This window comes from Erythrolamprus reginae, chromosome 10 (assembly GCF_031021105.1).
Source record: "Erythrolamprus reginae isolate rEryReg1 chromosome 10, rEryReg1.hap1, whole genome shotgun sequence".
Classification (NCBI taxonomy): domain Eukaryota; kingdom Metazoa; phylum Chordata; class Lepidosauria; order Squamata; family Dipsadidae; genus Erythrolamprus; species Erythrolamprus reginae.
Window position 1 is genome coordinate 41,199,308 of NC_091959.1, and position 24,999 is coordinate 41,224,306.

Below are 24,999 nucleotides of genomic sequence, written 5' to 3' on the forward strand. Positions count from 1 at the left end.
AAATAAGGAGCTGTGATGCTCCTTCAATACACCAGGTTGATTTGACATAAAAATATGTAACCCTTCCCTGATGCAGAGCTGAAGGGATTGGATACTGTAGCCTAGAGGATAATTCTCTGCCTTACAAGGTTTGCAGGTTCAAGTCCCAGTGGGTATGGCTAGCTGATGAGGCCAAAATAAGGCTGAAATAGATCTATCCTAGTCTCCCTTAAATTTCAAATTCAGCAAAAAAAAATGACATACATACATACATACATACATACATACATATATATATGGTAGCAGGAAAGAGGTGGTACTTATAACATTTTTACAGGTGGTCCTCAACTAACAACAGCTCGCTTAGCGACCCTTTGAAGCTACAACGTTCAAAGCTGAAAAATGTGATTTATAATCACTTTTCACATTTCCGACCGCGTGATTTACAACCGACTCATATTCATCACGGTTGCCATGATGTCCTGGGTCATGTGATCCCTATTTTTGCAAACTTCTGACAAGCAAAGACAATGAGGAAGCCGCATTCGCACCACGGCCATGTTACTAATTTAACAACTGCAAGGATTCACTTAACAACAGTGGCAAGAAAAGTCATAATAAGAATGGGGCGAAATTCCCTTAAAAAATCTCTCACTTAGCAATGTAAGTTGTAGGCTCAGTTATGGTCGTAATGCCGTGATGGCAAACCTATGGCACACATGCCAGAGGTGAAAGGCAGAGTCCTCTCTGTGGGCACCCACGCCTTCGCCAGCTGGTCTTCACTGCAATGGAAAATGGGCTGAAAATGCCCCAAAAAGTTTCCCAGCCTTTTTGGGCCATTTCCAAGCTGTTTTTCATCTGTTTTCCAGGCCAAAACCGCCTGAAAACAAGCCTGAAAAACGGGCCAATTTCTGGGCTGTTTTCCGGTCATATGTAGGCTATTCCTGGGGCTGAAAACAGCCTGAAAACTGCCAAAAAACAGTCATGTACGTACCAGCCAGCTGGTTTTTGGTTTCTGGCACTCCAGCGCACACGAATGCACACATGTTCTGGTTTGGGCAATTGGTGCCCAAAAGTTAAGCCATCATTGTTTTAATAGTTTTGTACACCATCCATTGTCGTGTGAGAGATGGGTAGTTTCCAAATTTGATAATAAAATACAAATATCCAATTCACCTATTTGTGTCAGGCCACTTTCTCTAATCCGCCATCCACCCACCCTTGCTCAAAAAAGAAGAGGGCCTTCTCTCCCACAATGGATGAAATGACCACAAAAGTTGATGGAGCGGGTAGAGATGCCTAAATCGACTGCTCTGATTAAAGAAAAGAAGACAATTGATTTTGTTTCTTCGTGGAAACCGCTTCTGGACTTTTTGCTTGAGATGGAGGGAAAAACCCCCCTGAAATTTTTATTTTTGGGTTTTGCCAATTAGATAGGTTTGTTGCTGTTGTGGTTAGCTCTGGCCCAGCTCCTGCCCCAAGGACTGTGGATGTGGGGGAGACATCCACATGCCGCATGCCTGTTTTGCTCCCGGTGGAATCTGATGATGAAGGCTCCTCTGACCAAGAAGACAGGAGTGACAGGGAGGAGAGTGTGGCAGACAGCTCAGAAGGAGATCAATTCTCTAGCTCCTCCTTGGATTCAGAACAAGAGTTAATGATACAGCCACACATGCGGAGAGCGATGCATAGGCAACAACAACTGAGAGATTATTATCAAAGAAAATGAGGCCACCTGTGGTTGGGTGGGGCTGTGGTCATTAGTGAGGCTGCTATAAATAGCAGCCTGTGGGTTTGGCCATTGTGGAGGTTTATCTGATCCTTGTGTTTCGTGCTGACTTCTACCTTTGTGTACTGATTTTTCCCCGCTTTGAAACTAAACCAGAGCAAAGTGTGTTTCACTTTGTGAAAGAAGGACTGTGAATTGCCTCACAGCTGCAAGCTAAGTATCTCAGAACTGATAAGGGACTTGTACAAATTACCAGTTTGTTTGGAGACGAGTGCTCTTTGCTATACAAAGAGTGCTTAGTTTATTTGCTTTTTCGGTATAAAGAACATTGTTTTGAATTTTCAAACGTGTGTGTGTCTGAAATTTGTATCTGTGAATTTTCGGGATGATTCTGCCAGAGAGCTCGACAGAACAGTTGCTACAGAAATAGCTAGTTTGCATTATTATATCAAAGCAAAAAAGTTGAGAATCTCTTCTCTTAATGCACCAAAAGGAGTTAAAAGTCAATGCTTTTCTTTCTTCTTCTTTGTCCTACACCTTTCTCTTCCCTTATTTCCCCATTATTTTCTTTTTCTATTTTACATTTACATTTCGTCAAACTAATATAAAAAAATGTTGAACACCCAGAAAAGAGGGACTTCTTCCTTCCTTTGTAGTCTTTAAAATTCCACACGTACTACAGAGACCTGTTATTTACTACAAAGGGAATTCTGCAGAACAGGACTAAATTTCCACCAAAAAAAGGGGGATTGATTCCTGTTCCAAGTCATGGCATTTGAGCTGGAAGATCTTACTATCTGTAAAGCGACTGTAAACATGACCGTTGTAATTACAAAAGAAAGCTCAAGCCTGATTATTTAGCTTCAATAGAAAAAAAAAAAACAGCCAGAAATCCTTCATAATTAGCCCACAAAGCATCTGCTAAGTGTCTGGTGGTAGTAAGGATGAATCATTGATGTTCTATAAAGTATTCTTGCCTGGAGAACTTTTGAAAATAAAAAGTAGCAAGAACAGGAGTCGAGTTAAGGATTTGTTATAGCAACAACTGCTCCTCATGCCGTTTTATCTGCTCTGAAATAAGCGAGGAACCAAAATTTGAAGCAGCATATTGGAAGAAAATAAATAGAAATAAATAAAAGAAACAGGTTATTGCATTAATTATGGTAAAAGAGAAACAGGAGTGTGAGCAAAGTTACTAAAAAGATTTATGCCATTAATATGTGTGACCAAAGGACAGAAGGAAAAGGGGGGGAAATGATTGAAACAATTAAATATGTTAAAGGGTTAAATAAGGTCCAGGAGGGAAGTGTTTTTAATAGGAAAGTGAACACAAGAACAAGGGGACACAATCTGAAGTTAGTTGGGGGAAAGATCAAAAGCAACATGAGAAAATATTATTTTACTGGAAGAGTAGTAGATCCTTGGAAAAAACTTCCAGCAAACGTGGTAGATAAATCCACAGTAACTGAATTTAAACATGCCTGGGACAAACATATATCCATCCTAAGATAAAATACAGAAAATAGTATAAGGGCAGACTAGATGGACCATGAGGTCTTTTTCTGCTGTCAGACTTCTATGTTTCTATGTTTACCAACGAAAGTTCCTTTTACTGATGGATATATAAGAAAGTTAGCTTGGCGTAGTTAGAGTGCTGGCCTAGAAACCAGGAGTTGGTGAGTTCTAGTCCCAGCTTAGGCATGAGACAGCTGGGTGACTTTGGGCCAATCACCAGGAGGCTGGGAGCTATAGTCCCATCTTAGTCATGAAAGCTGGTTGAGTACCTTTGGGCCAATCATCAGGAGACAGTGAGTTCTAGTCCTACTTTAAGACAAGAAAACGTGTGAGTGACTTTGGACTAATCACCAGAAGATGATGCATTCTAGTCCTGCCTTAAACATGAATACCAGCTGGGTGATTTTAGACTAATCACCAGGACACGGTAAATTCTAATAATCCCATTAGGCTTTTGGGCCACTTACTTTCTCAGCCCAACCCACCAGTTTGGATCAGTTTTTAGAACCAGTAGTGGAAATTTACCACCACTCGCCAAACCAGCGATGTCTGGTGGTCCATGCCCCTGAACTGGTCCTGCAATCTCCGAGGCTTGGAAAAAAATCTTCTGCACATGAGCAGAGGGTCATTTCCGGGTGTTTTGCGCGATGTGATGTTGCGATGTGAACCCACATCATATGGTTTGTTCTTGCGGGGAAAACAGGAGGAAAGAGTATTAGGTATGTTTGCCACCTTGTGTCACTTAAAAAGTAATAAAGGTGGAGCAAAAGTTACAAAAAAGACAGGAAAAGGATAGTCAGGATAAATTACTCTTCCTGGAGAAAGGATCTTCCCTTGTAGAAATGAGTCTCTGAGCTCTGTCCAAGGTCCTGAAATATCTGTTTTTAGTCATCCTTGTCTCTGAGATCCCTAGAACAGCGCTCACCCACTGGTGGTCCATGGACTATTGGTGGTCATGAGAGAATTTGGGTGGTCCGCAGAAGAAATTATTTGCATTTTTATTAAAATGTGTTGCAAAATTCAAAACCAGAAGCACACACAGATGACTGATTCAGCTGGATTCGAGAGCTTCTTTATAAAAATAATAGCAGGTCAACGTACAATTCCATCATCAGAGTTCTTCTTCAAGCAGTTACAGACACCAGAGAACGGTTAGTTTCATTTCAGCAGAGTTCAAAGTGGACTGAGCCACGCCCAGCCTTAAGATTAAGTTCCAATTTCGATTCTCTGCACAGACGCAGAAGTGGCTAGCTCCCATTTGGCTGGCACGGTTGCTATGCCTACTCATTGGCTGACCTTGTTAACATGGCTCTCCCAGTTCGTGAATATTCTAGCAATTGTTTATATTGCACTAAATCAGAAGTCCTCAAAGTACGACCCTTGGGCCAGATAGCTGCAATGAACACTTGTGTTGCTGCAGAGAGTCTCCCCGCTCAGGGTCTTTTTGAACGTATGGGAGGGAGGCAGAAATTCTGGCCTGGGGTCTGTTTCAGCCTCCTGGTGGGGGGCTTTGGGCGAAGGCTGGAGGGAAGTGCCACTGGCGGAGAAGACCTGGAAGACCTCGTTCCAGTGGGATTGCATCATGGTCTGGAACCGTCTCAGCCCCACTGAGCCTCCAGGCGCCGGTACCTGGCCTTGAACTCCCGCAGGTCTTCCCTCTGCTTGGAAAGCCTATGCTCCTAGTCCTCAGTGAGGTGCTTCTTACTGAGCCTCCTTCTTGGTCAGATCCAATTTGCCAATTCTTTCTCATCGTGGCTGCTTAGCTCCAACAACTGCTTCCTGTTGGGGCCCTAAGGCAGTGATGGCGAACCTTTTTTTCCCTGGGTGCCTAAACAGCATGTGTATGCACTATCACGAATGAGCGAGTGCCCATACCCATAATTCAATTCCTAGGGAGGGCGAAGACAGCTCTTCTCCCCCTGGAGTCTGTAAATGGCCTGTTTCCCAAATTCTGGTGCCCAGCAGGCTTGTGTTTCACCTTCCCCAGGCTCCAAAGGCTTCCCTGGATCTGGGAGAGGGTAAAAATGCCCTCCCCCATCCTCCAGGAGGCTCTCTGGAAGCCAAAAACGCCCTCCCAGAGCCTCTGTGCAAGCCAAAAATCAGCTGGCCGGCACACACATGCACATTGGAGCTGAGCTAGGGCAACAGCTCGCATGCCAGCAGATATGGCTCTGCGTGCCACCTGTGGCACCCCTGCTATAGGTTTGCCATCACTGCCCTAAGGAGCCCAGATGGGAAGTGGCTGGGAGGGGCAAGTAGAGGCCGATGAGATGCCCCTTGACGTGAGTGACATTGAGTTGGCCATGCCCACCCAATCATATGACTACCTAGCCTAGTGGAGAAGTGGCTCTTCTAAATCCCCCAGCTGGACCATTGGTTCCATAACTGGGATTTGAGCAAGGTCCTTATAATTTTAAAGCCCTGTAAATAAAATTACTTTGATTTGATACTACAGATATAATTCATTCCTTTTTCCGATTGGGATGAATAAATACCCAGGCAACACCTGATCATTAGCTATATTACATAAATATTGCCAACTTGCCATGGCTGGCTGAGGAATTCTGGGAGTTGAAGTTCATAAGTCTGAAGGTTGCCATGTTTTGGAGAGCTCCCTACTAGCCCTAGTTTGGAACTTGGCATGTGCAAATCCAGCCACTATTTCCATGAAAAAGGTCTCTGATTACTTCATATCTAGCTAGAGCCTTAAACTGCAAAAGAGGAAGTTATAAGAATAGTAATTCATTAATAGTAATAGCCAATTCAGTTGATCAAAAACTCATGAAAACAGTTTGTAATAATGAAAACCATTATTTTTTTTAATATCACCCAGCTAGCTGAATTCATGCAATAAATTTGGCTGAAAACCATAATTTACAAGCAAGGGAATGCTGAGTTACAGATAATTTTTAAAAAAAATTGTGAACCTAGCACAACTGAGTAACAATTTTTTTAAACTTTTTATCATGTTTTTTTCAACTAATTCCAATACTTACAGAAGCCACATTAAATAGAAACTTTCCCCATGTAATTAATTTTAATGTATTGATAATGATATAATGCTAATGCACTTTAAATAAGAAAGGGTCCTATGTCCAACAAGATATACTGTAAAACTTTAAAATTTATTTGATTAAATTTTTCCAAGCCCAAACTGGCATTGGCTGCGCTAAAACTCTTAAAAAGTATTTTAAAACAGGCTTGCATAAAATCTGGACAACATTTTGGTAGACACAAGGTATTTACAGATTCATATGTACAAAATAAAACACATGGATGGCAAGGTCATTTGTGCCACATGGTAAGTGGCTCTAAAAAATTTCCGGTGGTGGGAAAGAAACATTCTTCAACAAGCTTACCATTAGGATAAAAGAGCAATAAGAGCATCGAGAAATTTGCTCCTGTCTTCCATTTTCAATTCAATAACTAAAATAATAAAAGAAATAAATATCAGAGGGATAATTCATTATCCTAAGTCCACCATCTGAAGATTTCCCCCCCCAAAAGACAAGTGTAGTTTTTATTTGATGGAAGACATTTCACTTTTCATCTAAGAAGTTTCTTCAGTTCTGACTGAACAGTGGAGGATGGCAGGACTTATATCCTCCACCATTCAGTCAGAACTGAAGAACCTTCTTGGATGAGAAGCAAAACCTCTTCCAAGAAAAATAAAGTCCATTTGCCTTTGGGAGGGAAAAAGCATCTTTGGGACAAACATGACCTGGATGGCTGAAAATCTCCATAGACATTATAAAATAAACTTCAGATCTTTAATAATCAACAGCTTAATATCAGAATAGAATAGAATAGAATGGAATAGAATAGAATTTGTCTTGGTGCACTTGCTCTCAGTGTACATAAAGAAAAATAAAATACATTAACCAAGAATCATAAGATACAACACTTAGTGATAGTCAAGGTTACTAATAAGCTATCAAATTGTACTAGGAAAAAAAATAAAAACAATATAATTGAAACATACAAGCAACATGATTATAGTCATAAGTTGGAAGAGATAGGTACTAGGAAGAATGAGAAGAATAATAGTAATACAGTCTTAGTAAATTATTTGAGTGTTGTGGGAATTAGTTGTTAAGCAGAGTGATGGCATTCGGGAAAGAATTGTCCTTGTGTCTAGTTGTTCTGGTGTGCAGTGCTCTATAGTGTCATTTTGAGAGTAGAAATTCAAACAATTTATGTCTAATAATAATAATAATTATTATTATTATTATTATTATTATTTATTAGATTTGTATGCCGCCCCTCTCCGAAGACTCGGAGGATGTGAGGGGTCTGTAGATGTTTTCACAACCCTTTCTGACTTGTGTAGTATACAGGCCCTCAATGGAAGGCAGGTTGGTAGCAATTGTTTTTTCTGCAGTTCTAATTATCCTCTGAAGTCTGTGTCTGTCTTGCTGGGTTGCAGAACCAAACCAGTTATAGAGGTGCAGATGACACTCAATGATTCCTCTGTAGAACTGGATCAAGCAGCACTTTGGGCAATTTGAGCTTTCCGAGTTGAGGCAGAAAGAATCAATCCAGAATTTAGAGCAGTTTATGCAAATGTCGTCTGGAGGGACCCAGGGGAAGAGCCTTCTCTGTGGCGGCCCCGACCCTCTGGAATCAACTCCCTCCGGAGATCAGGACTGCCCCCACCCTCCTTGCCTTTCGCAAACTCTTAAAAACCCACCTTTGCCACCCGGCATGGGGAAATTGACTCCCCCTGGCCGTTTAGTTTTATATATGGTTTGTTTGGGGTGTATGATTGTTTTTATATTAAGGGTTTTAACTATTTTTTAATTATTGGATTTGTACTATGTTTTGTTGTTAGGAGCCGCTCCGAGTCTCCGGAGAGGGGGCGGCATACAAATCTAACAAATAATAATAATAATAATAATAATAATAATAATAATAATAATAATAATAATTTCATTTAGTGTGGTAAACAGTAAGCTGCACTGTTTCCAATGGCTGCAAGTAAGCAAAATTGATGATATTCTGGTCACCAAGTGATACTGGTATACAGGTTGTCCTCACTTTATAAATGTTCATTTAGTGACTGGGGGGAAAAAACAACTTATGACCATTTTCCTCATCTGTTGCAGCAACCACATGGTCATGAGAAAAAATATCAGATGCTTGGCAGCTGACTCAGATTTAAGATGTGTTGTGGTTAGCTCTGGCCCAGCTCCTGCCCCAAGGACTGTGGAAGTGGGGGAGACATCCACATGCTGCAGGCCTGTTTTGCCCCACCAGTGGAATCTGCTGATGAAGGCTCCTCTGACCAAGAAGACATGAGTGACAGGGAGGAGGAGAGTGGGGCAGACAGCTCAGAAGGAGATCAGTTATCTAGCTCCTCCTTGGATTCAGGACAAGAGTTAATGATACAGCCACGCATGTGGAGAGCGATGCATAGGCAACAACAACTGAGAGATTATTATCAAAGAAAATGAGGCCACCTGTGGTTGGGTGGGGCTGTGGTAATTAGTGAGGCTGCTATAAATAGCAATCTGTGGGTTTGGCCATTGTGGAGGATTATCTGATCGTTGTATTTCGTGACTGCTTTACTGACTTTGACTTTTTGTGTGCTGATTTTTCCCCGCTTTGAAACTAAACCAGAGCAAAGTGTGTTTCACTTTGTGAAAGAAGGACTGTGAATTGCCTCACAGCTGCAAACTAAGTATCACAGAACTGATAAGGGACTTGTACAAATTACCAGTTTGTTTGGAGACGAGTGCTCTTTGCTATACCAAAAGAGGGCTTGGTTTAAGTGAATTTTCATTATAAAGAACATTGTTTTGAATTTTCAAACGTGTGTGTGTCTGAAATTTGTACCTGTGAATTTTTGGGAGGATTCTGCCAGAGAGCCGGACAGAACAAGATGGTTCCAGCATTTCTGGGGTTATGTGATCCTCTTTTATGACCTTCTAACAAGCAAAGTCAACTGGGAAGCCAAATTCACTTAACAACTGAGTTAGTAACTTATCTACTGCAGTGTTTCACTTAACAACGGTGGCAAGAAAGGTCATAAAATGGGGCAAAACGTGTTTCACTTAACAAATGTTTCTCTTAGCAACAGAAATGGTGTGCTCAGCTGTGGTTGTAAGTTGAGAACTACCTGCATGCGTATGTAGGTGGATGTTATGCTTAAAAAGAAGACTATTTTGAAAAAAAAAAAGTATTGATCTATGTTCTTAAGAATCAATTCAGGATTTAAAAGCTCCAATGAATTTTACTTACTAGACATGTCGAAGTGGTTGTGTAACGTCCGAGAATTGGTGTTTTCGGCAGCTTTTTCAAACGCTCGCCCAAAAAAGCTAGAGAGGAAAAACACATCTTGGTGAGCACTCGCCGCTTATTAACGGTCTCTCCAAGCTAGATCCCGTAACATTCCAGAGATTCCATTCCGTCCCTGAAACAGTTGCTCTTAGCAGGCCTATCTTCACCACACTCAAAGAATTTGAGATCAAAGAGAGCCTTGCTGTAGGTTAGGAATCATCAGACAAACATAGAAACATAGAAGATTGACAGCAGAAAAAGACCTCATGGTCCATCTAGTCTGCCCTTATACTATTTCCTGTATTTTATCTTAGGGTAGATATATGTTTATCTCAGGCACGTTTAAATTCAGTTACTGTGGATTTACCAACCACGTATGCTGGTTTGTTCCAAGCGTCTACTACTCTTTCAGTAAAGTAATATTTTCTCACATTGCTTCTGATCTTTCTCCCACCTAACCTCAGATTGTGCTCCCTTGTTCACTTTCCTATTAAAAACAGTTCCATTCCTGAACCTTATTTAACCCTTTCACATATTTAAATGTTTCGATCATGTGCCCCCTTTTCCCTTCTGTCCTCCAGATTGAGTTCATGAAGTCTTTCCTGATACGTTTTATGCTTAAGACCTTCCACCATTCTTGTAGCCCGTCTTTGGACCCGTTCAATTTTATAAATATCTTTTTGTAGGTGAGGTCTCTAGCTTACTTTTTTTTGTCGGAGCTTTCTGTGTGAGGCGGAGTCCCAAACATGATCACCGTCCCTTGCTCGAGATTCATGGGGGCCGCCATAATCATGGGCAACAGTTTACAGCGCTTGTTTCTGGTCTAAAACAATAAATAAATAAAACAATCAGAAAAGGGGTTTAAAGTCTAAAAGGATTAGACGAAGCTCAAAGGCAGAATCCCTAAGACCAACATACTGGGTTTGGGATGTACAGACGTAGGACAAATTTGAGGATTAAAGCTATACCAGGAAAATTACAGATAGAAGAAAATGCTGGAGAAAGATGGAACTGTTAACATCCTAAACAGACTTTGCTTCCACTGACTGCCGTCAATTACTTCTTGCACTGTTAAGTTTGAGATTTAAAAAAAAAACTCTCTTGCTTTTAAAATGCAGATTGACATACAGTGGTACCTCGTGATACGAACCCGTTATACAAACTTTCCGAGATACGAACCCGGGGTTCGGAAATTTTTTGCCTCTTCTTCCGAACTTTCTCCATCTTACGAACCTGCCGCCCGGACGCCGAACCCGGAAGTTCGGCAAAAGTTCGGGTTCGGAGTTTGGGTTCAGGAGGATGCTGAGAAGTCCCGCCGCCCGACTGTCAGCTTTGCAAAACAGCTGCGGAGCTGTCTGGCTGGTCGGGAGGCTCAAACGGAGGTGGGGAATCCCATGGGCGGAGCTTTGACGTCATGGAGACGTCCTTCCTGGAGTCCCCGTTTCGGCCGGCCAGGAAGGACGTCTTCATGACATCAAAGCTCTGCCCATGGAATTCCCATTTGGGATTCCCCACCTCCGTTTGAGCCTCCCGACCGGCCCGACAGTTCCGCGGCTCTTTTACAAAACTGACAGCTGGGCGGGGGGCTTCTCAGTGTCCTCCTGAGCCCAAACTTTTGCTGAACTTCCGGCGCCCAGCGGAGCGCCATTTTTGCTGTGATGGGTGCCCAAGATGCTTATTGAAGCGCACAAAATTGACAGAGTCAGTGCCACCCGAGATTGAAGGCGAGGCTTTTCTCAACTGTTTAGTGACAGGAGATGAAACTTGGGCTTGTCACCGTATTCCACAGAGCAAACGTCAATCAATGCAGTGGCGCCATACCCATTCTCCTGCAGCCAAAAAATTCAAAACTCAGCAATCAGCAAGAAATATCTTGGGCAACCATCAGGCACAAATCTTGGGCACACATTGCAGCAGTGTGTGTGTACATGCCTGCAATAAGAGAAACATTGATGCTTCTCTCTTTTTTAAAAAAATGCAAACTTTGTGGCGCGTCAGTCTTATCTGGTTTGGGCGTTGGTCAGGATATTTTTGGTTAAGCGGGCTTAAAGGTCACGCTTCAAAATAAAAATGGCAAATGCCACCTTGTAAATTAATAGCTTACTTACAGAAGAAACAAAGGATTTAAGCAGGCACTTGGTGAGCAGACATAAGGATATTGGCCTGGAGAATAATTTCACATCTGGGGTACCCTGAAAAAGAAATATTTATAAGTAGATAAATGGATGGCTGGATAGAAAATTAGGATAGATGATGGATAGGTAGGTAGGTACATAGATGGATAGATGGTAGGCAGGTATTTATTTATTTATTTATTGGATTTGTATGCCGCCCCTCTCCGCAGACTCGGGGCGGCTAACAACAATAATAAAACAGCATATAATAATAATCCAATACTAAACACAGTTAAAAACCCATTATTATAAAAATCAAACATACATACAGACATACCATGCATAAAATATAGTTATAGACAATGATAAGTAAGTAGACAGAGAGACAGACATACAGACAGATGATGGTAGGTAGATAAAGAAGGGTGGATGGATGGATGGATGGATGGAGATAGATAGATAGATAGATAATTATTAAATTATTATTATTATTATAGATAGACAGACAGATAGACACAGTAGCTAGATGATAGATATAGATACAGTAGATAGATGAGACAGATAGAGAGAGGGGAAGGGAGGAGAGAGAATATAGGGTAGAATGGAAAGGAGAAAGGAGTGAGCACAAGACAATGTTCACCTCCATGAGGTAGCAGTACAGGAACGGTCCCTGGTTGATGACAAGGTTGGTGCAGATGCAGCTGGCCACTGTCTGCTGGATGGCACACAGCTGCTTTTTGGCCAGCTGCAGTCCTTGGAGCAACTGGTCAAGATTACCCCTGGAAGGAGAAGCAAAACAAAGCCATTGATTTTACCCAGGAGGAAAATCATTCGTAAGATTCTTAGGAAATGTTTTCTTACTATCCCCCTTAGCACAAAGACTCATCAGCGGAACAACATTGCTAGTTTGTTAACTGGTTCAAACCCAACACTTCTGGTGCAATTAGGAAGAAAACATCTGAAATTTTGCAGGACTCCTACCATTGGTCAGCAGGGAATACAGGCACGGTGATTTGAATCCGAGTAAAAGAGTTCCGATATTCAATAAAAGGCATCATTATCGGAAACGAGCAATACAGGTGGACCTTGATTTTTGTTTCAAGAGGCAAATGGACTTTCTATTTTTTATCTTTGAAGACGTTTTGCTTCTCGTCCAAGAAGCTTTTTCAGTTCTGACTGGATGTGGGGAATGGAAGGATTTCTGCTGCTATGTGAGACATTTAGGTTAGGAAAGTTTTGCCCCATTTTATGACTTTCCTCGCCATAGTTGTAAAGTGAACCACTGCATAGAAACATAGAAGACTGACGGCAGAAAAAGACCTCATGGTCCATCTAGTCTGCCCTTATACTATTTCCTGTGTTTTATCTTAGGATGGATATATGTTTATCCCAGGCATGTTTAAATTCAGTTACTGTGGATTTATCTACCACGTCTGCTGGAAGTTTGTTCCAAGGATCTACTACTCTTTCAGTGAAATAATATTTCCTCACGTTGCTTTTGATCTTTCCCCCAACTAACTTCAGATTGTGTCCCCTTGTTCTTGTGTTCACTTTCCTATTAAAAACACTTCCCTCCTGAACCTTATTTAACCCTTTAACATATTTAAATGTTTCGATCATGTCCCCCCTTTTCCTTCTGTCCTCCAGACTATACAGATTGAGTTCATGAAGTCTTTCCTGATACCTTTTATGCTTAAGACCTCCCACCATTCTTGTAGCCCGTCTTTGGACCCGTTCAATTTTGTCAATATCTTTTTGTAGGTAAGGTCTCCAGAACTGAACACAGTATTCCAAATGTGGTCTCACCAGCATTCTATATAACACAATCTCCCTCTTCCTGCTTGTTATACCTCTAGCTATGCAGCCAAGCATCCTACTTGCTTTTCCTACTGCCCGACCACACTGCTCACCCATTTTGAGACTGTCAGAAATCCCGACCCCTAAATCCTTCTCTTCTGAAGTTTTTGCTAACACAGAACTGCCAATGCAATACTCAGATTGAGGATTCCTTTTCCCCAAGTGCATTATTTTACATTTGGAAACATTAAACTGCAGTTTCCACTGCAAATGTTAAGCCACTCCCTCTTAGATCATCCCATGACCTTGTTAATTTTGCTTAGCTCACATTTTGTAATGGCTACCAATAATCTGCACTTTTGCCCTTAATTCCTAGTAACAAGTAGCACAATAGGCCATATGATAATTAGTACGTGACACACACCCACACCCACAAACTTCCTCTTTTCTCAAACCATTGCCTTTGGCCTGTCTGCAAAACATATATACATTTTAGCCTGATGATCAGTTCCTTATTCTTGTGAACCTTGTTTCACCCTGAGCATGCAGCTTTTGAAGATTTTACTAGCTAAGCTGTTTCAGTTCCTTCTCATGCACTAGCAAATAATAATTTTCTATAAAGACTACAATTTGAGAGGAAGGTGTCTTTTGCCCTTCCTGTCTTTCAGTGGCAACTTGAAGATCTGTGAACTATAAGAATCCAGGCTTGGATAAGATAACACTTACAATTAATGAAAAGAAAGAAACGGGATTTTTTTTTTTACTTGGAAATTATGAAAGGATTAGTGATATAAGGAAGATCCATTAACTTGGTTAAACAATTACTGTCATTAATATTATTGTAATTGATATTATGTAGCGAATATTGTTGTAAACACTGCGATTATTATTATTATTATTATTATTATTATTATTATTATTATTAATTAGATTTGTATGCCGCCCCTTTCCGTAGACTCGGGGCGGCTCACAACACAATAAAAACAGTTCATGACAAATCTAATAATTTACAATTTAAAATATTTTTAAAAACCCATTATTAAACAGACATACATACAAGCATACCATACATAAATTGTATAGGCCCGGGGGAGATATCTCAGTTCCCCCATGCCTGACGACAAAGGTGGGTTTTAAGGAGTTTTCAAAAGGCGAGGAGGGTAGGGGCAGTTCTAATCTCTGGGGGGAGCTGGTTCCAGAGAGTCGGGGCCACCACAGAGAAGTTTAAGTTTAAGTTTAATCAGATTTGTATGCCGCCCCTCTCCGCAGACTCGGGGCGGCTCACAGGAAGGCTCTTCCCCTGGGAAGATTATTCTTTCCTAAAATGATCTGTAGCCAGACAACAGATTGCTCAATTAAAATTTGAATTTTTGTAATGCTATAATATAAAATAAAAACTTATTGCCAAAAAGAAAAAGAATCCAGGCTTACCTAGAAAGACTATCCAAAGCCTTGATAAAATTATCAGTTTGGCACTCTTCCTTTTCCATGTTCTCCATTAATGCCGCCGTGGCATACACAACATCACTGGCTAAAAACTTATTTTTAAAACCAAAGTGGACACTGAAGGTTTGGACTCTCAGATCTTTCATTCTGAAAAACAAAACGGAAGTAAATGGCGATGTTCAAACAACTGAACCCCACATGTTGGCAAGCTGTAATGTTTGGCTTTTTGTATTAAATTATGTCTTTTACCTTATACAGTTTTAATATTTTACCTTTGTAAGCTGCCCAAAGTTACCCTGAGGTAAGGCAGCTTATCAATTTTACCAATAAATACATACAGTGGTACCTCTACTTAAGAACTTAATTCATTCCATGACCAGATTCTTAAGTAGAAACGTTCTTAAGTAGAAGCAATTTTTCCCATAGGAATCAATGTAAAAGCAAATAATGCGTGCAAGCCCATTAGGAAAGAAATAAAAGCTCGGAATTTGGGTGGGAGGAGGAGGAGGAAGAGGAGGAGGAAGAAGAGGAGGAAGACAGTCGTTGCCGAAGGAAGAAGGTGAGGTGAGGGGAATCAAAAAAAAAATCCAAAACTTTAAGGCTTAAAAAAAAAAAAAGAGGGAATCTGAGGCAGTGCCTAGAGAAAGGAAAACGCTCCGTTTGCTATGGACTGCCAAAGCCTCCTTAAGCGCCACCAAAAGGCTCCTCTGGCAGCCCAGAAAAGCTCGAGATGGCCAAGATTAAAGGGAAAATGGCAGGAAAGTGGCCGGGCCTTTGTGCCGTTCTCAAATTTCCTGGAAAATTTTTCCAGGCTCAGGTTCTTAAGTAGAAAATGGTTCTTAAGTAGAGGCAAAAAAATCTTGAACACCCGGTTCTTATCTAGAAAAGTTCTTAAGTAGAGGTGTTCTTAAGTAGAGGTACCACTGTATATGAGAAAATTAGCTCAGAATTCTGTATTGTTTAAAAAAAAGGTATCTTTACCCAAACTTATTTGCAGATTCTTCAATGATTTCCCGAAGATTCTCTTTCAAGGACATGTCCATGGAATGAAATTTCTGTTTGACTTGCTTTAAAGGCAACCTTCAAAACACAAAATAAGGAATTAAGTACCTGGGGAATGATGGCAGGAACATTTCCCAAAAGATTCATCTGACATACCAAACTAAGACCCTGCCAACCTCTTCCTACTTACCTGCTAAGTACAGCTAGCCCTCGACTTACAACAGTTCATTTACTGACTTAGCTTTCAAGTCATGGGTCTTCGCAAAAAACTTAGCAACTTTAAAACTTGTGAACTTAACTCCCAACAATGAGGAGTTGAAGTCCACAAGTCTTAACTTTAATGTGGCAACTTTGCAAGGAGACCCCACTACTCTAGTATTACATATTTATTTATTTGATTTGTATGCCGCCCCTCTCCGGAGACTCGGAGCGGCTAACAGCAACAATAAAACAGTGTACAATAGTAATCTAATACTAAAAACGATTAAAAACCCATTAATATAAAAACCAGACATACATACATACATACCATGCATAGAATTGTAAAGGCCTAGGGGGAAAGAGGATCTCAATTCCCCCATGCCTGACGGCAGAGGTGGGCTTTAAGTAGCTTACGAAAGGCAAGAAGGGTGGGGGCAATTCTAATCTCTGGGGGGAGTTGGTTCAAGAGGGCCGGGGCCGCCACAAAGAAGGCTCTTCCCCTGGGTCCCGCCAAGCGACATTGTTTAGTTGACGGGACCCGGAGAAGATCCACTCTGTGGGACCTAACTGGTCGCTGGGATTCGTGCGGCAGAAGGCGGTCCCTGAGATAATCTGGTCCGGTGCCATGAAGGGCTTTAAAGGTCATAACCAACACTTTGAATTGTGACTGGAAACTGATCGGCAACCAATGCAGACTGCGGAGTGTTGGTGTGACATGGGCATATTTGGGAAAGCCCATGATTGCTCTCGCAGCTGCATTCTGCACGATATGAAGTTTCCGAACACTTTTCAAAGGTAGCCCCATGTAGAGAGCGTTACAGTAGTCGAGCCTCGAGGTGATGAGGGCATGAGTGACTGTGAGCAGTGACTCCCGGTCCAAATAGGGTCGCAACTACCCGTGCTCTTAATTCCTTCAGCATTACCATGCACGGCCATTTAGAAATCCCCTGATCATTATGGTTTGGATTTTTTTTTCTTTTTCAATATCCAACTCTGATTAACTCACCCCATGTCAGCCAAGAATTCTTGCAGCCTCTTCTGACCTTGAACAGACCAAAGCTTGAAGCTGGCAGACGTGTAACAGGTATTACAGAGACTTTCGTAGAGAGACCAGTGTTGATAAAGTGCAAGGCACAAGCTAAGGCCATTAAGAATTAAGGGTGAATAATTGGGATTGGAGTGGTGCAGTGGCCTAGCGGTGTAGCCGTCGCCTCACATCGGGGGGCTTGTGAGTTCGATCCTAGGTAGAGGCAGATATTTCTCTCTCTGGGCACACTGAGAATATATCCGCTGAACAAAAACTCTGCATTGGCGACTGGAAAGGCACCCGGCCATTAAAACATTCTGCTAGTTCCATTCATTTGCCCAGACTCTAGGCCGCAAAGGGTGAAAAGATGATGAATTGCTATGCTTATTTCCCCTCCTCTGTTATTTTCTTGCCCCATAAATGCAACTAGGTGGGCTTTACGCAGAGGTTTAATACTTCTAGAAAATATTGACAGCCTTTTATTGGAGTTTAGAATGCTTATAGCCTCATGAACAAATCTTAAGTCTTTCCCCCCAGTATTTCTGATGTGAAAATTAAAGCAGAAATGCACATGGATATTCAGGGCTTGTCAGAAAGCACTGGAACATTTTTCCGGCCTCCTTTAAAATATTATGAACCACAATCAGTTTTTGCTCATAAAATTGCTGTTAGACAGTATGATTAGTGATGCACTAATTTGTGCTTTCTCTTATGAAGGCAGAAGCACCAAGAAGCATTATTGTGGTTTCCTAAGCCACCGTTAGTAACGAGGTCAGAACCAAGCGATTTCTCAGTCAAATACTGCTTAAAAACTAGGACTACATTTGGAAAATGGAACGAGAGGCAAAAAGACTGGACTGAAAGACAGAAAACACAAGGTCACGTGATCAAAAGCTGCATGAATTGGGGACGGGAGACACGGACCTCATCTGCAATCAGTGATATTGACTTCACAATGAAAATTCAATTAGACAAAAGATCAATAAAGATGATTACTATATGTAACATGTTTGGGTTTTTTTTTTGCTGAATTTGAAAATTAAGGGAGTCTAGGATAGATCTATTTTGGCCTCATCAGCTAGCCATACCCACTGGGACTTGAACCTGCAACCTTTGCCTTGTAAGGCAGAGAATTATCCTCTAGGCTACAGTATCCAATCCCTTCAGCTCTGCAACAGGGAAGGGTTACATATTTTTGTGTCGAATCATATATATATATATATATATATATATATATATATATATATATATATATATATATATGATGGCGCCCGGCAGATCAGCTGCTGGGCGGCTTCCCTGGGTCTTCCCCCTCTTGCTGGCGGGAGGGCGAGCAGCGGGCATCAGCAAGGAGTTTCCCCACCGCCCACGCAAACTCCTCGCTGCCGCCCGCCCTTCGCCCGCCCACGCCGTTCATTCTCACCGCTTTCGAGCTGAGTCCTGAAGCGAATTCGCTCCAGGACTCAGCTCGAAAGCGGCGAGAGCGAGCGCGGACAAGCCGTTCGCTGGCGCTGGCTCTCGGCGCTTTTGAGCTGAGTCCTGAAGCGAATTCGCTCCAGGACTCAGCTCGAAAGCGGCGAGAGCGAGCGCGGACAAGCCGTTCGCTGGCGTTGGCTCTCGGCGCTTTTGAGCTGAGTCCTGAAGCGAATTCGCTCCAGGACTCAGCTCGAAAGCGGCGAGAGCCAGCGCCAGCGAACGGCTTGTCCGCCGCCTGCCTGCCCGCTAGCGAGGAGCCGAAGATTGGGGGCGGCGCAGCTGTTTTAAAATGTCGCCGCCGGCATGGGGGGCTTGCCAGCACCCCCCGGACCCCCAACCCGGGTTTGGGGGGCTGCTAGGAAGCCCCCCATGCCGGCGGCGACGTTTTAAAACAGCCGCGCCGCCCCCAATCTTCGGCTCCTCGCTAGCGCTGCGGGAGTAAAAACACCATCTGCACATGCGCAGATGGTGTTTTTACTTCCGCAGCGCTACTTCGCGAAAACCCGCTCGTTGCGGGGGGTCCTGGAACGGAACCCTCGCAACGAGCGGGGGATCACTGTAGTCTGGAGGACAGAAGGAAAAGGGGGGACATGATCAAAACATTTAAATATATTAAAGGCTTAAATAAGGTCCAGGAGGGAAGTGTTTTTAATAGGAAAGTGAACACAAGAACCAGGGGACACAATCTGAAGTTAGTTGGGGGAAAGATCAAAAGCAACATGAGAAAATATTATTTTACTGAAAGAGTAGCAGATCCTTGGAACAAACTTCCAGCAGACGTGGTAGATAAATCCACAGTAACTGAATTTAAACATGCCTGGGATAAACACATATCCATCCTAAGATAAAATACAGCAAATAGTATAAGGGCAGACTAGATGGACCATGAGGTCTTTTTCTGCCGTCAGACTTCTATGTTTCTAATAGAAATTTACAACTACTCTTAAAAAAAAAAGGAACGACACTCCAACGATAAATATGAACTTTACGTCGTAAGGAAACGATACACCAGCCTATTCTGGTTTCATCTTCTATCTTTTTTCTATCTATTCTCGCTCTCTTCCCTTCTCACCTAGCAGTTTTATTTCTTTTCCTTCTTCATCTCTTTCTTTTTGTCCTCCTCTTTTCTCTTCCCCCTTTTACCCCCCCCTTTCTTCCCCTCCCGCTCTAATTTTTCTTCTCTTTTCTCCTCCCCCATGTAAATATGTATACTATTTTAAAATTGCATACTTTAAAACCACACAAACTTGTACCAATGTCTAAATAGTCCTTTTGTTTTCTGTATTCCCTTCCCCCATTTATTTATAATAAAGATTATATTTTTTAAAAAAAAGAAAATTCAATTTGTATCAAGTTGATGCCCTGAGCAACTTCTACCATTCTTTGGAAGGATACTCATATTCAAAGGCGATTCTCATGCAGTCGACAGAAAGGGAGTTTTCTTCATCCCCGTTGCGATGATTATGCCGAGTGATGTGGCGCTGGAGAGTCCCGACGTCCGTCACATACTTCATTCTTCCATTAAAGAAAAATAAAAGCATCCATAACCATAAGAATGCTATTTGAATTTAGTATTAGAATTGTATAAGATGGTAATTATTAGTATAAATATAAATTTCTTTCCTTTCTCTTTTTTTCTCTCTCTCTCTTTCTTTTTATAAAACTTTTTTCTCTTTCATATATATTTTTATACATTTTGATATAGATCTAGATTTATATATTAAAATTGATATTTTTATTCTATATAGCAATATGTATTTTATAGATATTTTTTTAATTTCTTTATTATTATGATGAAGACTTCTATGCTGAGCGGAGCGACTGTAGTTCCACTAAGTGTTGTATGTTTTGTCTGTTATGTTTGTTACTTTGAAAAAAACCAATAAAATGTATTTTTAAAAAAAAGAATGGATGGGGAAACCAGATAAAAGGTGCGATGGTTGCAAAATAATATTAAGCTGTAAGTGATTTGTGTGAAGAAATAAAGGCAGAAACACAGGACAATGGGACAATAAAGATAAATACACTGCCCCCCAAAATAAAGGGAACGCTCAAAGAACACATCCTAGATCTGAATGAAATATTCTCATTTAATACTTTGTTCTGTACAATGTTGAACGTGCACAACAGCAGGTGAAATTGAGTGTCAATCAGTGTTGCTTCCTGAGTGGACAGTTTGATTTCACAGAAGTTTGATTTACTTGGAGTTATATTGTGTTGTTTAAGTGTTCCCTTTATTTTTTTTGAGCGGTATATACTTAAGGAAGATTAAAGTGGGGGGAAATGTAAATAATAGAAAACTTCCATTTTAAAATTGCTGTAAAAAGGGAATAAATTTAAATGTTCCGTGATGGCTGTTGTCGATAGATAGTTAGATAGATAGATAGATAGATAGATAGATAGATAGATAGATAGATAGATAGATAGATAGATAGACAGACAGACAGACAGACAGATATTAGGTAGGGAAATAGAGAAAGATAGAGACAGACGGGGAGAGAAAGCAAGAAAAGAGAAAGAGAGAATAGATAGATGGATGACAGGGAAAGAAAGAAAGAAAGAAAGAAAAATAAAGAAAAAATAATAAAGGCAACATTATTGATTGGTGATAGTGGCTCCCTCGTCTCTTTTTCTACCTCGAAGCTCAGGAAATGAAAATGTTTTCTGGGAAAATGTTAAGGAAAGAGTTTATTTTGGAAAGATTTTGGTCCCATACTGAACAAACTCTTGGCTCAAGAAACACCATGAAATTAATGGGAGGAGCAAAGGATTTTAAAGGAGGTGTCAAATTTTCACTTACTGAGTGATTTTGTCTTGGATCCACTGATCTGTTAGTCCAACAACAGCCCACCTTACAAAAAAAGAAAAAGAAACAAGACTTGCACATATTCCTTTTTTCTGCCCAGGAAATCCTCATTTAGCGACAGTTGAAAATTACAACGGCACTGAAAAAAAGTGACTTAGGACCATTTTTCATAATTATCATCTTTGCAGCATCTCCATGATCATGTGATCAAACTTCAGATGCTTGGCAAATGGTTCATATTTATGACTGTTCCTGCGTCCTAAAGTCATGTAATTGTTAGGACACTGTCCGTAACTGTTGGGTTGACAATGATCCCTCGATTTTCGCGGGTTCAAACTTCGCGAAACGGCTATACCACGGTTTTTCAAAAAATATTAATTAAAAAAATACTCCACGGGTTTTTTTCTATACCAGTTTTTCCCACCCGATGACATCATACGTCATCACCAAGAGTCACTTCTCTCTCTCTTTTTCTTTCTTTCCTGTCATTCTCTGCTTCAATCATTTTCTCATTTCTCTTTTTTTCTCCCCTTTTTTCTATCATTTCTCTCTCTCTCTCTCTACCTTCCACTCTCCCCCCTCTTGCTCTCGCTCTCTCTCTCACTCACTCTATCTCTCCCTCTCTGTGAGAACGCCTGCCCCGCCTCTCCTGCAGCCCCCTCACTGATAGCTGGGACGAAAGCGCTCTCAGCTAAGGGACTGTGAGAGGGGCGGGGCGGGCATTCTCAAAGCGCTCAGAGCGGCTAGCGGCTGAATGAGGAGGATGAGAAGCCGTAGCCACCAGCGCTGCTGCAGGAGGACCCGTGTCCCAAGAAAGCCGGTGAGGGGCGAATCAGGCGGGCGGGGGGTAGCGGCAAGGGGGCCGGAGGCACTGGGGGGGGGCGGGGGCGGCTGACATTCAAAACAATCTTTGCCGGCCTCCGCACTTTCGTCGCTCCCCGCCCCCAACTTCAAGCCTGGCTCCTTGCGCGGCCTTGGAAAAGGATGTGTGGGGATAGTTTTTGGCTGCCCATTGCCAAAAATAGTGTTTTTACTTCCGCATCTCTACTTCGCGGAAATTCGACTTTCGCGGGCAGTCTGGGAACGCAACCCCCGCAAAAATCGAGGGATCACTGTATATTGACTGCAGGTGTTACAGACTGCTACAAGAGGGAGCTAGTGTTTATAGCTTATTTCTCTGGAATTTTCTCTCTGTTTCTCTTTGTCTGGCTACTCACTGTTAATGACGACTCAATGTTAGGTTAGCTCTGCAATCTCTCTGTATTTAGTTATGTATTACACCAAAAATGTGTTTAGGCTTGATATCTTTGTTTGCTGATTATGACAAAGGGAACTGGTAAGAAAGACTGTGTACTTAATAATATTTGATTGTTATTCTGACTTATGTGTATGACTTTAGAGACTATTTATCTTAATATGTATTTCTGAAAGTAAACTTTAATTCAAGTTAGTATATCTGTGTGTGACTGAGTACTTATTCACAACTAATCTCAATCTAAACATTTCTATGTGTGCATAAGCTTGGTAAACAAGGTTCACTTTACTCATACATTAACAGCGATCAACTCTCTCTCTCTCACTCACTCAAGGAATAGAAATCTTCCATTCCCCACCATCCAATCAGAGATGAAAACGTTTATTGGATGAGAAGCGAGACGTCTTCAAAGAAAAAAAGCAGGGAGTCCAGTTGTGAACTCTGGAAAAAAAGCACGTTTGGGACAATTAGCAACATCACAAAGAAGACTACTTACCACAGCATGTCATTCAAGTCTTTGGACATGGTCCACGCCAAATCAAACATCATCATGGCAGACTGTAAAAGGGGAAATGATGAAGCGATGAGTGTAAAGAGAAACCGTTTGGAACCGCCAAGAAAGCAAATCTTCCACAATCAAAAAGTATATTGTGCATCATCTTTTTCAATTGCTCATAATAATTTAGAACCTGAACCGACAGGCTCACATTTTTAATTTAAAAGCTGCCGGGGTTTTGGGATTACAGTGTTCCCTCGATTTTCGCGGGTTCGAACTTGGCGAATAGCATATACCACGGTTTTTCAAAAAATATTAATTAAAAAATACTTCGCACGGTTTTTTTTTCTATACCACGGTTTTTCCTCCCCAATGACATCATACGTCATCGCCAAGCTAATAATTTTTGCAAATAAATAACAAAAAAATAATTATTATTGTTCATAAATAATTATGTTTATAAATATCAGGATCACTAAGTGTCTTATTCAACGGTGAGTACCAGTAATAATGATGAGTAAATGGTTGTTAAGGGAATGGGAAATGGTAATTTAGGGGTATAAAGTGTTAAGGGAAGGCTTGTGATACTGTCCATAGCCAAAAATTTTGTATTTACTTCCGCATCTCTACTTCGCGGAAATTCGACTTTCGTGGGCGGTCTCGGAACGCATCCCCCGCGAAAATCGAGGGAACACTGTATAGGGTAGCGCTCAATTTACAGCCACAATTGAGCTCAAAGCTTATGATTCTAAACAAGATGGGGGTTAAGTGAATTTCCCCCGCATGTTGAGATATTTCTTGCCATAGTTGTTAAATGAATTACTGTGGTTCTTAAGTTAGTCACATGTTTATATTAACTTTGCTTGTCAGGGGGTTGCACAAATGGAGGAATCACGTGACACACACCCCCCCGGGACATTGCAACGGTCAGAAATAGTTGCCAAGCATCTAAATTTTGATCACATGACCATGAGGATGCTGCAACAGTCGTTAGTGCGCAAAAAGGTTTTCAGTGCCTGTTTAAACTTTGAGTGGTCACTAACGGTTGTAAGTTGGGGACTACCAAGCTGTCCAAAAACCAGGTGGATTTTCACAGTAGATCGTATGAAACCTTTAAGTTGGCTTTCTAGAAATTAAAACACCGTAGCACGTGGTGATTCCCCTCACTTAAAAAGTAATGAATTGTACTGGGAAGATGAGATTCAATACATACTGATGTGCCGTGATATTCGTACTGTTCGTAGTCAAACAGAATTTCTTGCCTAAAAAAAAAAGGATTGGATAGAAAATGAATATATGTAGAAATTTATTTATTTATATGCCACTCAATCCCCTAATTAAATTAGAATGACTAAAAGAGAAGAAAATGGAGAATGATTGGTGACAAAATTAGATTCCAAGGAGGCAGCATTAGAGTAACAGTATATACCTAGAACAAAGAGTTACATATATAGATATGATATATAAAAAAATGAGTTTAGAAGGGACACCAATAATTAAAAGATGTATGGGCATATGTTATCAGTCTGTTAAATATTAGATGAATTAGGATTAGAATCACTCAGGGAAATATCAAGAGGGAGAAAGAGGAAGTAGAAAGGGAAGGAAGAAGAGAAGGAGTGAAGTAGGGAGAGGAGTAAGAAGGTATTTGGTTTTTATAATAAGGGTTTTTAGTTGTTTTATTAAATTGGATTGTTACATGTTGTTTTTTATCATTGTTGTTAGCCGCCCCGAGTCTGCGGAAAGGGGCAGCGTACAAATCTAATAAATAGATAGATAGATAGATAAATACATAGGAGATGGAGATAGAGGGGAGTGCAAAGAAAAGAAGAAAAACAGACTGATAAATAACAGCATAAAATAGGTGCAAAAATGGG

At 41.2% G+C, this 24,999-nt stretch overlaps 1 protein-coding gene across 2 annotated transcripts in view; it reads right to left on the reverse strand.

Moving 5' to 3' along the window:
• Positions 1-6,014: 6,014 nt before the first annotated feature.
• CDC45 (cell division cycle 45) overlaps positions 6,015-24,999 on the reverse strand; it is a 29,425-nt gene continuing 10,440 nt past the window's right edge. For both annotated transcript variants that reach the window (XM_070762849.1, XM_070762850.1), the window contains exons 7-18: positions 24,336-24,384; positions 23,123-23,184; positions 21,366-21,416; positions 19,961-20,080; positions 17,069-17,200; positions 15,841-15,939; positions 14,845-15,006; positions 12,257-12,395; positions 11,611-11,694; positions 10,207-10,325; positions 9,464-9,540; positions 6,015-6,649 (exon numbers count right to left, since the gene is read on the reverse strand). In XM_070762849.1, the coding sequence (XP_070618950.1) occupies positions 6,585-6,649; positions 9,464-9,540; positions 10,207-10,325; positions 11,611-11,694; positions 12,257-12,395; positions 14,845-15,006; positions 15,841-15,939; positions 17,069-17,200; positions 19,961-20,080; positions 21,366-21,416; positions 23,123-23,184; positions 24,336-24,384 (1,159 nt within the window). In that variant the 3' untranslated portion in view covers positions 6,015-6,584. The remainder of the gene's footprint in view (positions 6,650-9,463; positions 9,541-10,206; positions 10,326-11,610; positions 11,695-12,256; positions 12,396-14,844; positions 15,007-15,840; positions 15,940-17,068; positions 17,201-19,960; positions 20,081-21,365; positions 21,417-23,122; positions 23,185-24,335; positions 24,385-24,999) is intronic.